General features: G+C 44.6%; 1 protein-coding gene across 1 annotated transcript in view; it reads left to right on the top strand.

Moving 5' to 3' along the window:
* The window catches only part of LOC148454242 (ankyrin repeat and SAM domain-containing protein 1A-like), a 109,118-nt gene that overhangs the window by 62,616 nt on the left and 32,184 nt on the right, over window positions 1-14,318 (top strand). Inside the window, exons 14-20 of the mRNA XM_088461158.1 lie at window positions 1,243-1,341; window positions 3,143-3,283; window positions 3,375-3,482; window positions 4,024-4,158; window positions 7,589-7,705; window positions 7,884-7,955; window positions 8,225-8,311. Coding sequence (XP_088317284.1) covers window positions 1,243-1,341; window positions 3,143-3,283; window positions 3,375-3,482; window positions 4,024-4,158; window positions 7,589-7,705; window positions 7,884-7,955; window positions 8,225-8,311 — 759 coding nt within the window. The remainder of the gene's footprint in view (window positions 1-1,242; window positions 1,342-3,142; window positions 3,284-3,374; window positions 3,483-4,023; window positions 4,159-7,588; window positions 7,706-7,883; window positions 7,956-8,224; window positions 8,312-14,318) is intronic.

Here is a 14,318-nt window from a genome sequence, read left to right as displayed (position 1 = left end):
TGCTTCCTCATACAGGCACTGTCCTGACCGTCGACATGGCCCGAAGGTCTGCAAAGCTTGGCATTTGTTTCCTCATGTCTGGATAACCCGTCAGCGTTGTGATGGTCCCGTCCCTTTGTGAGAAATGAAAAAGTTGAAACCTTGTAACGTCAAACTCCACCTCAACAACCTCCCACTTTCTCCCAAGGTTCTATTTAGCCAAATGCAACGGTGAATTCTTTCTCATAGAGATAAGGTTGTAGCTTCTTTAAAGCCCAAACTATAGCTAGACATTCCTTTTTCGATAGTGACCTAGGCTATCTATCGGGCAGCTAGTTTACGAGATAGATACACGATTGGATATTCCCTACCGTCTTCTCCCACCTGGCTCAAGACTGCCCCAAGTCCATACCCTGACGCATCTGCCTGCACAATGAACTTTCTATTGTAGTTGGGGCTCGAGTCAGCATCTCTTTTAAGGTGTTGAAGGCTTGCTCACACTCAACAGTCCATTCAATAATCCGAGCATATCTCTTTTTTTTATCAAGTCTGTCAGAGCCTTGGCCACTGTGCTGTAACGTGGTATAAATTTCCTGTAATTCAGAGTCCTTCAGGCATGATGAAGGCAGAACGCTCCTGAGCCTCTTTGGTAAGTGGGATTTGTCAGTAGTTCTTGCTCGAGTCTAGTCTCGAGACGAACTCTGCTCCTCCAAACTGGTCCAGTAGATTGTCAAAGTGTGGCATAGGGTAAGCGTCAGTTGTGGGGACTTTTCAATTTACGATTGTCCGCGCAAAACCATGTCTCTCACATACCTTTCTTCCTTGCATACAGCTGTCTCTCTCCCACAACTTCTCTCCCTCTCTCCTATCACATTTAGATGACATTTAGGGCAAGCTAATTAATATCAGTGATATACTTTTGCATAAAACTTTGCTGTTATGACACGCACAAGAGATGCTGAACTGAGAAATCCCTTTAAATCCATTAACTTAGACTATAAACCATTAATTCAGACTCCTGTGCTGTCAAAAAAAGAAAACAATTTCCCTTCAACAGTGGTGCAAAATTATAGTCTTTGGCTTTAACCAGTTATATGGGACAGATGACATGTTGACCAAATTTAGCCTAGTAAAAACACTTTAGTTATGTATTTTTTTGTTTGTATCTTATCATTTCAATAATACTATATGCTTGAGATTTATTTGTGAATTTACTTGCTCTTTAATGCATGGGAATTTTTTCGTTTGCTTTGTTATTTGCAGACAGATAATATACTGGAGGATCAGGACCTGATAGACATTGGAATCATGGACATTCAGCACCGCCGCCGGCTTCTACATGCTGCCCATTCCTTACCAAAGGTTAAAAGCAGATATATTATTGGAAGATATTCCAAAAATTACTGATAAAACAAAATTATCCCCCAATTCTTTTTTTTTTTTTTGCATTTTGCTATCGGACTGTACCAATATGCAATATGTGGGACCTAACATTATGTATTAAACTCCTATTTACCTACAGATTGTAAGCTTGTCAGCAGGGACCTCTTACTGCTTTGTTTGTCTATTAGTATCCTTATTGTCCCCTTCAATACTCCATGGCTACCCTTTTACAATGGGTTAGCTTTCCTAGCAGTTAGAGCCAGGTAGTTAAAACACCCCCAAATCGTATACAGTGCAGCTCCTCCTCTTCCCCTGTGTCTATTTCTTGTCTATAAGCACTGGTAGGTTAGTTAATACCCCTTTTACACCGGAGCTAAAACTCGGGTTATTGCAGGGTTAACCCGGGCAGCTTCCTGGTGTAAAAGTGGAGAGGTTTGGATCGCCGGGTCGAGTGATCCGGCAGTCCAACCCAGGTAAATAGCAAGGTTTAACACGGGCGTAGCCTGTGAAACCCTGCTGTGAGAATAGCGCACTCCGGGTCACGAAGACCTGGAGTGCGCTGCAAGCCAGCCGACTGGTCCGGCTTCAGTGCCGCTTGGAGATGACGTCATCTCCAAGCGACCACTTACACGCCGGAAAAGCCTATGCACACCCGACTCCGGTGTGAGCGGCGCCGACTCGTGAATATCCCGAGTCGGCGGCGGCTAAATTCCGGGTCTGATCCGGATAGGAACTCTGTTCCAACTCCGGGTCAGACCTGGAATTTTGGTGGAAGAGGGGTATTAGTGTTTCTTTTTCATCAGTAGTGCCATAGCTTACCTTGTCATTGGTCCCGGCGATGCCTCAGGAGCAGGTCTGGTTGTTCACCTTTAAAAAAAGGCATCCTTGAATGGAAGCAGATGCTCTTCAAATTGAAGGAAAAAAAAAATATATATATATATATATATATATATATATATATATATATAATATATATATATATATATATATATTCCTGACAGCTTATTCTACCTCTGGTGCACTGTTTAATTCTTGCACTTCTACAATGCTTGTACTTCCCATTGTAACAGCTGCCATGGAATTTTGAAAATGAAAACAGCTAATTATATTTACCAATAATTCCTTTTCTTACAAATACTCCACGGCAGCCCAGGTTTCACACCCTTGTTGCTCAGATGTTGAACATTTTTCAGAGGCAGCTTGGGAAGTCACTCTGACACATTATATACCATTCGGGTGCCGTTATCGAACAATCTTTATGAAATCTTTAGAAGAAAAGGAATTAACAGTAATTCTAATTGGCTGTTTTCATTGCTTTGTTTGTCCACAATTGTAAAGTTTTGCAGAGTATGCTATTGCTGTATAAATGTAAATATACGCACCTAGTGTTCATTTTGAAAAGGCATGAAAGTGCTCATATTTCATGCTGGATTGGACAATAAATCTTTAGTCCAGTGTAAACTACTGGTAATGTGAATTTATTTAATGATAAAGAAGCCTTCCCTCACTTTGTGGGAAGCTACATAAGGTTTGTAATGTTGATCATTGTATCAGAAGTGGAGCATAACAGCATGGAGAATAGATCCTAAGCTGGCTTTGCAATAAGACATTATTGCTGTTATTTAGGACATTGATTGGCATCCTGTGTCTCGGGCATATATCTGTACAGCAATGCATTGTCTGCATGATATAGTAAATTAGGCTTGGATTTATATGCTTTATTGGTATACAAATTAGCTTTGCTTCGTATATTTGTTTGACTTGGTTGTATTCTTTCTAGCTATTCCCTCTTTCATGGGATCTGTCCGTAACGTCGTGGCTACGTGCCCTCTCCCTTCAGCAGTATGCTTCCAGCTTTCTAAGTAGTGGTTATACCTCTATGGAAACACTTCGCAGTTTATGGGAACTCGAGATTGTCAATGTAAGTTAATCTTTCTACCTCATTAGATCTAAGACTCATTTTCATACTTTTGCATTCTCTGTTTCACTCCCATTTTTTTCTATTTATATAGGTATTGAAAGTGAATTTATTGGGCCACCGAAAAAGGATCTTGGCATCACTGGCAGAGAGACCATGTGAGGATCCTCCCCAAAAACCACCTCGATTCTCACAGCTACGGGTGAGTTGTCATGCTCACATACTTGCTTGCTACAGAGGACCAAATCCGCTAAACCAGAAATGATGATCTCTGTCTCACACTACAGTCTTAAGCTGAGTACACACTACACGATGGTGTACCCAGCCGATGGGACCATGCGATGTAATGATACGTTGCGCCATCCGTACACAATGCGGTGTGCGATGGAGCGATGTATCATCCCTTGCTGCAAATAGCAGCATGATGTCTTTCATCGCGTCGCCTTATCTGCTGTGCAGCACAGCAGATGGAACAGTGCGATGAATGACCCGCGGGCATGCGCAGTCTGGCTTACACACTATGCAATCTGCAGATATACTGTTCCAAGCTGTGACCGAACAATATATCTTAAGACGGATCACATAGTGTGCACCCAGCTTTAGAACTGGAAAAGCAGTGAAAGGCATATGATATTTCTATATTTCCCGTTTATTATCACAGCAATATAAGGTTCAGCACTGTATAAAAATTATTTCCTTAATTTGCATTGACCTGAAATGCCATCTAATGTTTATTTATACAGTGTCATGATGTCCTCCCCCGTTCTATGCCATCAATTCCATTAGGAGATCAGGATACTGGAATGGATTCAGGAAGAAGTAGGATAGAAGTAAAAGAAAGCAGAGAGCGTCACAAACATCTAGCATCCGCTAAGGAGGTTGGTTCTTTATGGCTTTCTTCACATTCTTTTAAAATGCATTCATTGTAAGGTCTGTGATTATGACAGTTCTGTGCTTTCCTCTTTTTAATTGTTTTGAAGCTTGTTCACGACAATATCTTTCGTGCAATAGACTTGAAATTTTTTACATAGTATCACATTCCAGATACAAAAGAGCCAGCTAACATAAGATCTGTATCACAACTGGTCAAATTCAATCTTCCTTATCTATGAATGAAAGTAGAAAATAATTAATTGAAACATACTAAGCCATATGACATCAGGCATTGAAGAAAAGTACATGGCCAGTGGTTCAAATCCCGACAGCAGATCCCGAACGTCCAAAGGTAAGAATAAACTAACCTAATTTTACCCCCTAACCCTCCTCCTCCTATAGGGGTGCCTAACCCTAACTCCCCCCTCCCTCCCAAGTGCCTAACCCTAACCCCCCTTCCCCGCAGCCTAATCCTAAGTCTCCCGGGAGGGGGGGTAGTGCCTAACCCTAACCTCCCCCCGTGGATGCCTAACCCTAACCTCCCGGGGGGTGGGGGGGTACCTAACCCTAAGTCCCCCCCGGGAGCCCATAACCTGAAACCCGTGCCCCCCCCTCCCCCCAACGGCTGTCCGCAGCGAGAGTTGTCTGCCCTACACAGTAACAAACACACAGCTGCCAAAGGCAGCTGTGTTTGTTATAGCAGTCAATGAGAGTCAGGCAGATTCTCATTGACTGCTGTGTCCACAGAGGGAGCCGGCTGGAGCTCACTCATGAGCTCCGTCTTCCGGCTCCCACCGCAGCGGGTGACGGGAGAGACGTCATGACATCTCTCCCATCCCATAGTGCAGAGTGAGAGCGGGCCTGGAGGAGTGGACAGCGGTGGTCGTCGGCAGGAGCGTGGATTCAGGTAAGTTGTTATTTCTGTGTGTGTGTGTGTAATTTATGTTGCTATTTGTCTTCTTGAACTAATTTAAATTTGGAATTACCCTGTTAAGAAACTGGTTCCATTTATCACTGTTGCGAATGAAATGTAATCCTTTGGTGTTTTATGTACATAATATTTGCTCAGGTTGATCATTACATACTTATGCTTTCATTCATAAACTTTTTGTATATAATTTTGTTACCTTAAATCTCATAACTGTACTTTTGAGTATAATTGTTGAAGCATTTCAGTATTGTGACACCTGACAAGTGCTAGTCACTGAGAGACATTACTCTCTACATATCCCACTGGGGAAATTAGTTTATGCTTTCTCTTTGTAGGAGTTTTATATTAAGGTTATTTTTGCCTCATCTATTATCAAACTAGAGTCAATTGTGGACTCTGATAGATTTGAATCTAATTAATAAACAGATATTTTTTTTTACGCCTATAACTGTATTGTAACGAGTATGCTAATAAAAAATTATATTTTACCATTATTCATTATTGTAATAATTACTTTCGATCAAAGAGTGCCCCACAAAGGAGTCTACTTTTTCTTGCGCTGGCAAAATTTTTTTGGCATATATTGACCTTTTTGACTCCTGGGTGCACCACCAACCATATTTGGACTTAAGATAGATTTCTTATCTAGGTGACTACATTATTGTTGGTTTTTCTTTACAGACTATTGTATACTGATTCTTATCCTGTGCAGAATTCTCTTCCACTCTCCCCTTTCCTGTACATTTTTGATAATTGAACCCCCTGTAGTTGTGCCCCATATGCAGGGCCCCCTGTAGTTGTGCCCCTTATGCAGGGCCCCCTGTAGTTGTGCCCCTTATGCAGGGCCCCCTGTAGTTGTGCCCCTTATGCAGGGCCCCCTGTAGTTGTGCCCCTTATGCAGGGCCCCCTGTAGTTGTGCCCCTTATGCAGGGCCACCTGTAGTTGTGCCCCTTATGCAGGGCCCCCCTGTAGTTGTGCCCCTTATGCAGGCCCCCCTGTAGTTGTGCCCCTTATGCAGTGCCCCCTGTAGTTGTGCCCCTTATGCAGTGCCCCCTGTAGTTGTGCCCCATGTGCAGTGCCCCCTGTAGTTGTGCCCCTTATGCAGGGCCCCCCTGTAGTTGTGCCCCATATGCAGCTCCAGACACCGCCGATTAGCCAATTAGTTCCTTCTCGGCGCGACCCAGTCTAAAAACCCTAAGCTGGGGCACTTACCCGGGTTGCAGGTCCCAGGAATAACCCTGGTCGATTGCAGGGTCGTGGACCCGTGTCTGATCCTCTCAGACATAAGCAGGACACGGGGGTTGACTCGGAATGCCCCGGCAAATTCCCAGGTTTTTGGCTATGTCTGACAAGGATTTATTTCTTCCAAGTTCATGTTGTGCATATTGAGTGCCATTGGCAGTAATGCTAAAATCACTTGGGCATTTTATGTAACTACATAATTTAGCCTTAGGTACTTGGCGCTTATATGCTGTTTTCCAAATTATGCGTTCCAGCCAACTTTAGTGATCTTTATCCTGTCTACCTTGTGATATCAAGGCTGGCAGAACTTCTTCAGTGCATGCCATAGTTGGAATAGGTTTTTAATAACGCACTATGGACCTGATTCAGAGGTGATGCTAATGCAGCCGCAACAGTGTCTTTTTACACAGCACAATTGTGACATTGTTAATGCCGCAACCAATGGATTTCGTATGGAGACACCAACGGCTGCGGCTCTAATCTGCCGATTTGCATAAAATATTGCGCCATCAGTCGCACAATCAGACATTAGAGCAGCCCTATGGTTGCTCCAAATGTCCGTCAGAACTTGGACGCAAGTGGAACTGCATAAAAAATGCAGTCGCTTTCCGTGACATTCCTGAGCCTGAGTAACCGCCTCCCTGTTACCGAAATGTCCTCTCTCTGCAAAATGATGTGTTCTCTGTGCTCCAGCAGTAACCATCGGGAGTAATGTGCAGTGCGAGTTGAACATATGCGGAGTATAAAAAACTGCGCTAACATCGGCACTGCATCCACCTCTGAATCATGCACTGTATCTTATAGCAGATGATGATTTTCTGCTGCTTACTCCAGAATTCCTACTATACTTCCTGTACCAGCCCTTGCCACCCATCTGGTGTGCCTTCCTGTACAAGAACTACCACTTCCATTTTATGGCCCTTCAAAACCGTGCTTATTCATTGCTGAATTTTAACTTTTTTTTCATATAACATGTCTGAAGCAGTATTGCAAGAAAAGTGAATAATAAACTAGCAGGTTTTTAAAACAAATGCAGCATTTTTTGATCAGCCTTTAATGTGGAAGGGGGCACGTGCTTAGAGTTGGTGAATATTACTTTAACGTTAAATACCTGGAGCTGCCATGCTTTTCTTCATGTTTTTAGAAATAGAGTTGTCAATATATACATTGTCAATATTTTCATGGGAAATGGTTATGTCGACTGTCTATATCTTATCCACTTAATGTTTTTCATATTCAAAATAATTGTTTTTGTCATGCAGGAAGAATCTAGATTAACCTTGCGACCTCCAAGTCTGGCCGCCACTTATGCCCCCCTTCAAAACTGGCAGCACCAACCTGAAAAGCTAATATTTGAGTCATGTGGATATGAAGCCAGTGTGAGTATTGTTACATGGGATTAAACATATCGTCATGTTACAGCAGTATCATAGTAAACATACAGAGATGGTGTATGGGGACATTTGATACATTGTCTTGTAAAGTTCATTTCGTTGTATCTAATTTGCTGAATTGCTAATGTAATGAATTTCTCCCTCTCCTTGCTTGTTGAACCAGTATTTGGGATCAATGCAAATTAAAGATCTGCGGGGGACAGAGTCCACCCAGGATGCCTGTGCCAAAATGAGGGTGAGATTTTGTGAATATGAAAATGTTGCATTATTAAAGGGGGTACATTTACTAAAGTGCGGGTTTTTAGAAGTGGAGATGTTGCCATAGCAACCAACCAGATTATAGCTATTATATTATGTAAGGTGCTAGATAAATGTTAAGTAGGATCTGCTTATGAGCAACATCTCCATTTCTCAAAACCCACACTTCAGTAAATATTCCCCAAGGAGTCATGTTTCATAATAAACTTTGTTATATATGACTGTATTTAACATGTCTATCCGCAGAAGTCCACAGAGCAGATGAAAAAAATTCCAAGAATTACCCTTTCCATCAGCTACAAAGGCGTGAAGTTCATTGATGCATCAAATCAGGTTTAAAGAAAACACATTATTAACTGCTCCAACACTGAAGGGGATGCCTAATAAAATGTTCTGTTCTCCCTATGTCATACTAATATATATATATATATATATATATATATATATATATATATATATATATATATATATATATATATATATATATATAATAATATTTTCGATATAGGCAGCACTCCATGGAATAGTCAGCTCCAGACAATTTGCTTATCGATAATTGCATGTGGAGTGTCCTGCCCCTGTGCCAGGCTCTTTCATCATTTTGTGCACCCCGGTGGCTGGATGATTATTAGGAGTGCCGATCCCCGAATTGTATGTATAGATGTGTGTGTATGAATATATATATATATATATATATATATATATATATATATGTTAGGGGTGAGCGGATTCGGTTCTACTCGGTTCCGTTCGGTTTTAAAAAACCGAATCTTATTGGCTATCCAAAATTCGTGACAGCTGATACCCAATAAGATTCGGTTTTTAAATCCGAACGGAACCGAGTAGAACCGAATCCACTCACCACTAATATATATATATATATATATGTATAATATATATTAATATATATATATATGTATAATATATATATATATAATATATGTATAATATATATATATATAATATATGTATAATATATATATATATGTATAATATATATATATATGTATAATATATATATATATGTATAATATATATATATATGTATAATATATATATATATATGTATAATATATATATATATATGTATAATATATATATATATATGTATAATATATATATATATATGTATAATATATATATATATGTATAATATATATATATATGTATAATATATATATATATGTATAATATATATATATATGTATAATATATATATATATGTATAATATATATATATATGTGTATAATATATATATATATGTGTATAATATATATATATATGTGTATAATATATATATATATATGTGTATAATATATATATATATATGTGTATAATATATATATATATATATGTATAATATATATATATATATATGTATAATATATATATATATATATGTATAATATATATATATATATATGTATAATATATATATATATATATGTATAATATATATATATATATGTATAATATATATATATATATATGTATAATATATATATATATATGTATAATATATATATATATGTATAATATATATATATATGTATAATATATATATATATGTATAATATATATATATATGTATAATATATATATATATGTATAATATATATATATATGTATAATATATATATATATGTATAATATATATATATATGTATAATATATATATATATGTATAATATATATATATATATATGTATAATGTATAATATATATTTCTACTTCAGGGTCCATAGGGTATCCACAGGATACCTTGGGGTATAGGTGTGACGTCAGTCGCAGGGCACCAAAGAGTTAAGCTTTCAGCCTCCCAGGATGCACTAGGTCCCCCTCCTATACCCCGCCCCCGGGCCAAGGCACCTCAGTTTAGTTTGGTGCCCGGCCGGAGTCGGGTGCACCTGTTGGAGTGGGGGCTAGAAGAGCCCCTGAAGCTTTTTCTTCATGCAGCTGTGGCTGCACATCTGGATGAACAGCATGGACAGTCAGTCCTGACGTCCATGCTGTCTTCCCTACACCCCGCCGGTACTGATCCGGGGATGCTGGTGGGCGTCTGGGGTCACAGCTAGCGGTGACCCCAGATGCTCCGGACCATGGCCGGATTCAAGGGGGACAGAGGTAAGCAGCGGGGTCCCGCGGTGGGTCCCCGCTGATAACATGGTCCTAAGTCCCCAGGCAGGGGGCTCCCTGGGGACTGGCTGCAGCGTGGAGCCAGGCGACCAACCTGCGCTTCCATTACCCCCTGGGACAGCGGACCACAGCAGAGCGGTAGCGCTGCGGCGTCCCAGGGGTTAAATGCATGCCAGGGGAGCGCGCCTTCCCTGTCTCACAGCCGGCGCCTCCCCCGCTGCACACAGCCCTCTCTGCACTGTGCTGACTGGTCCTGCGTCAGCGCTCCTCCCCCAGGCCAGCTTCTCTCTGCTCCTCGGCGGCCATCTTCTCTGCAACGCATGGTGAACGCTGCTGGAAGTCTGGAAGGAAGCATCGTGGTCTAGGTCCCCCCGCATACCTCTCCTCCGCTGTGGCTCAGGTCTGTGTATGCAGCGCTGTGTCCTACCAGGCCCTGTGTCTGTGTAGTTGAGTGATCAGCGCTGTTAGTGCAGGAATTGTTATTTCTCTGCATTGTATGTGACTGTGCTAGCGCTGCCTGTAACTTTTCTTCTCTAAACTGTCAGCTTTATTACTGTCCCTGTTCTTTCTGCTAAAGCCCTTGCGGTGCGGTGCTGCAGGGTGGTCTCTCGCCTATTTAATACTTAATTGGTGAGAGAGGTCACATACGTGGTGCCATCATGTCTGAAAGTGATTTTCCCCTCCGGCACGTGTACCACGTGCAAAGTACCGTTAGCGGAGGGGGAGGGTAGCGCGGAGGGCCTTTGCCGGCAGTGTTTGTCCATGGCGCGGCCTATTACGGTTACAGCACCGGTACAGGAGCCGCCCTGGGCTTGTTTCGCTCAGGCGTTAACAGCTTTAGTTGGCCAGTTAGCTCCGCTGCCCGCGTTTACTCCGATGGGTTTGTCCCAGCAGTCTGTGGTGTCGTCACCCATGCAGGGGTGGCGTGGAAACAGCCTGGCAAGCGATACCAGCCGCAGAGACGCCTGGCGGTGGCTTATCCGTTCGCGGATAATTATTTTGCTAAGTGGGAATCCCCTCCACAGGTGGATTCTCACGTGACCCGTCTTGTCCGTAATGCCACATTGCCGATGCCATCCATGTCCTCCCTTAAGGATGCTACGGACCGCAAGGTAGAAATCTGCCTGAAGTCCGCTTATTCCCTTGCAGGGGGGGCAGCACGGCCGGCTATGGCCATTTGCTGGGTTGCCAGAGCGATGGAGCGCTGGGCGGATTCATTAGAGGCTTCTTTTGAATCCGACTGTCCGGCCGAACAGGCAGAGTTGATTGGCAATCTCCGTGATTCGGCCACCTACATCAACGAGGCGGCTCTAGACATTAGTACTCTGGTGTCTAGAATTTCTTCAGCAGCGGTAGCTGCTCGTCGCACCTTGTGGCTGCGATCCTGGAAGGCGGACGCAGATTCCAAGAAAGGTCTGGAAGCGTTGCCGTTTACCGGAGAAGTTCTCTTCGGTCCGGATCTGGATAAGATTGTGGCCACGCTGGCGGCAGCCAAATCTGCTTGTCTCCCGTCGGCCGCTGCTCCTTCTGGTTCTGGACCATCGTCCTTTCGGTCATCTAGGGCCCAGGGCAGGCCCAAACCACAGTCGTTTCCTCGACAGGCTGGCCCTAAGAAATCGGTCAAGCCCCGGAAGCAGGCATGGAGTACCAGACGTCCGGCCCCCAAGCCAGATGACAAGCCTGCGGCCTGACGGTCCGGGCCTCCGTTTGGGGGATTCCAGGGTGGGAGGCCGCCTGCTGCAGTTCTCCCGGTGTTGGTCGTTCACTACGACCGACACTTGGGTTCTGGAGGTGGTCTCCCACGGGTATGCCCTCTCCTTCCGGCACAGACCCCCGGCTCGATTCTTCACCACGGGTCTACCATCAGACCGGAACAAGGCTACGGAGCTGCGGAAGGTATTGCACACTATGCTCCAGGCTGGAGTTATAGTGCCTGTTCCATTCTCCCAGAGGGGCCAGGGTTTCTATTCAAATCTATTTTTGGTACAGAAACCCAATGGGTCATATCGTCCGATTCTCAACCTCAAAGCACTCAACAAGTCTTTGCGGGTCCCGAAGTTTCGGATGGAGACCCTACGGTCCATCATTCTGGCGCTGGAACCTGGGGACTACATGGTGTCATTGGACATACAGGATGCTTACCTGCATGTCCCTATTCTTTTGCGCCATCAAGAGTTCCTTCGGTTTGCAATCCGCAGCAACCACTTCCAGTTTCGGGCGTTACCTTTTGGCCTGGCGACAGCACCACGTGTTTTCACCAAGGTGATGGCGGTCATGGCTGCTTCTCTGCGGCTGCAAGGAGTCCGCATGTTGCCGTACTTGGACGACCTGTTATTGGTGGCAGGATCTCCAGAGCTCCTGTTACACCACTTGGACCTGACCATTGCACTGCTGCAACGGCACGGCTGGCTAATCAACTGGCAGAAGTCCACTCTAATCCCGTCTCGGAGGATTCTGCATCTTGGAGCCTTATTGGATCGGGACAGCAAAGGATCTTTGTGACGGAGGACAAGATCTCTGCTTTACAGTCAAGGGTGCGCAGTTGTCTGCACAGCCGCCGGGTGTCCTTACACTCGGCGATGAGGTTACTGGGCTCCATGGTGTCGGTGTTCGACATGGTGGAATACGCCCAGTTTCACTCCAGACCTCTGCAGCACCTGATCCTGTCCAAGTGGAACGGGCTGCCTCAGTCTCTGAAGTTCCAGACGATTGTGCTCACCCCGGAGGTTCGCCTGTCCCTTGCGTGGTGGTTAAAGACGACCCACTTCAACAAGGGACGTCCGTTCTGGGTTCCAAATTGGGTCCTGTTGACAACGGACGCCAGTCTTCGGGGCTGGGGAGCAGTTTCGGGGCCACACTTGTTCCAGGGCAGGTGGACGCCAACAGAAGCGGAGCTTCCAATAAATATCTTGGAACTCCGTGCGGTCTTCAATGCTCTCCTGCAGGCACAGCGGTTTCTCCAGGGTCACCCGGTGCAGGTCCAGTCGGACAATGCTACCACCGTAGCCTACATAAACAGGCAAGGAGGAACTCGCAGTCGGGCGGCTCTCGTAGAGGTCTCTCGGATCCTGGTTTGGGCGGAGCGCAATCTTCCGGCCATATCAGCGGTCTTCATCCCGGGAGTGCTAAATTGGGAGGCGGACTTTCTAAGTCGCCAGGACGTTCATCCAGGGGAATGGTCCCTGCACCCGGACGTTTTTCAACTACTGGTGGATGCTCTGTCCGTCCGGTGGACGTTCAGGTTCGCATACCTGTTCCCTCCGGTCTCCCTTCTTCCACGGGTAATCCGGAAATTCAAACAGGAAGGAGGGACGCTCCTGTTGATAGCTCCCGCGTGGCCCAGACAGCACTGGTTCTCAGACCTTCAGGGTCTGTCCGTGGACAGTCCTCTGCGGTTGCCGCTACGACCGGACCTTCTGTCTCAGGGTCCTTGTCTTCACCCGGACCTGACTCGGCTGTCTTTGGCGGCGTGGCTGTTGAGACGGCCATGCTGAGGTCCCGGGGGTTTTCCAGCTCTGTGGTGCGTACCATGTTACGAGCTCGGAAACCGTCTTCAGCGAGGATATACCATCGCGTGTGGCATACGTTCTTCCAGTGGTGTCGACCGAGAGGTTATGCACCGCGGGAGTTTCGTCTGTCTCGGATTCTCGCCTTCCTGCAAGCGGGACTAGATCATGGGCTTCGCCTTGCTTCTTTGAAGGTACAGCTTTCGGCCCTATCTGTCTGGTTTCACCGTAGGATTGCTACAATCCCGGATGTGCGCACCTTTATGCAAGGTGTTCTCCGTATTCAGCCGCCCTTTGTTCCACCTGTGGCGCCTTGGGATTTGGCTGTGGTCCTGAGGGCTCTCCAAGGACCGCCGTTTGACCCACTGGGCTCAGTGGATATTAAATGGCTAACAGCTAAGACTGTTTTCCTTCTGGCCGTTGCTTCGGCCAGACGTGTTTCTGAGTTAGGGGCTCTTTCTTGTAGACCCCCTTTCTTGGTTTTTCATGGGAACAGGGCAGTGCTCCGCACTCGGCCCGTGTTTCTTCCCAAAGTTGTTTCCCAGTTTCATGTTAACGAGGAAATAGTTGTTCCGGCCTTTAACTCACCGGGTCTTTCCGTGGGCGAGGCCTCTTTGGATGTTGTGCGGGCCTTAAGGACTTATGTTGACCGCACTTCTTCGTTTAGGAAGTCGGACGCTTTGTTGTCCTCTATGGC

Source organism: Taudactylus pleione, unplaced genomic scaffold (genome assembly GCF_031769625.1).
Source record: "Taudactylus pleione unplaced genomic scaffold, aTauple2 ptg001021l, whole genome shotgun sequence".
NCBI lineage: Eukaryota > Metazoa > Chordata > Amphibia > Anura > Myobatrachidae > Taudactylus > Taudactylus pleione.
Note: the sequence above shows the minus strand (reverse complement) of the source record. Positions and strands in the feature narration are given on the sequence as shown.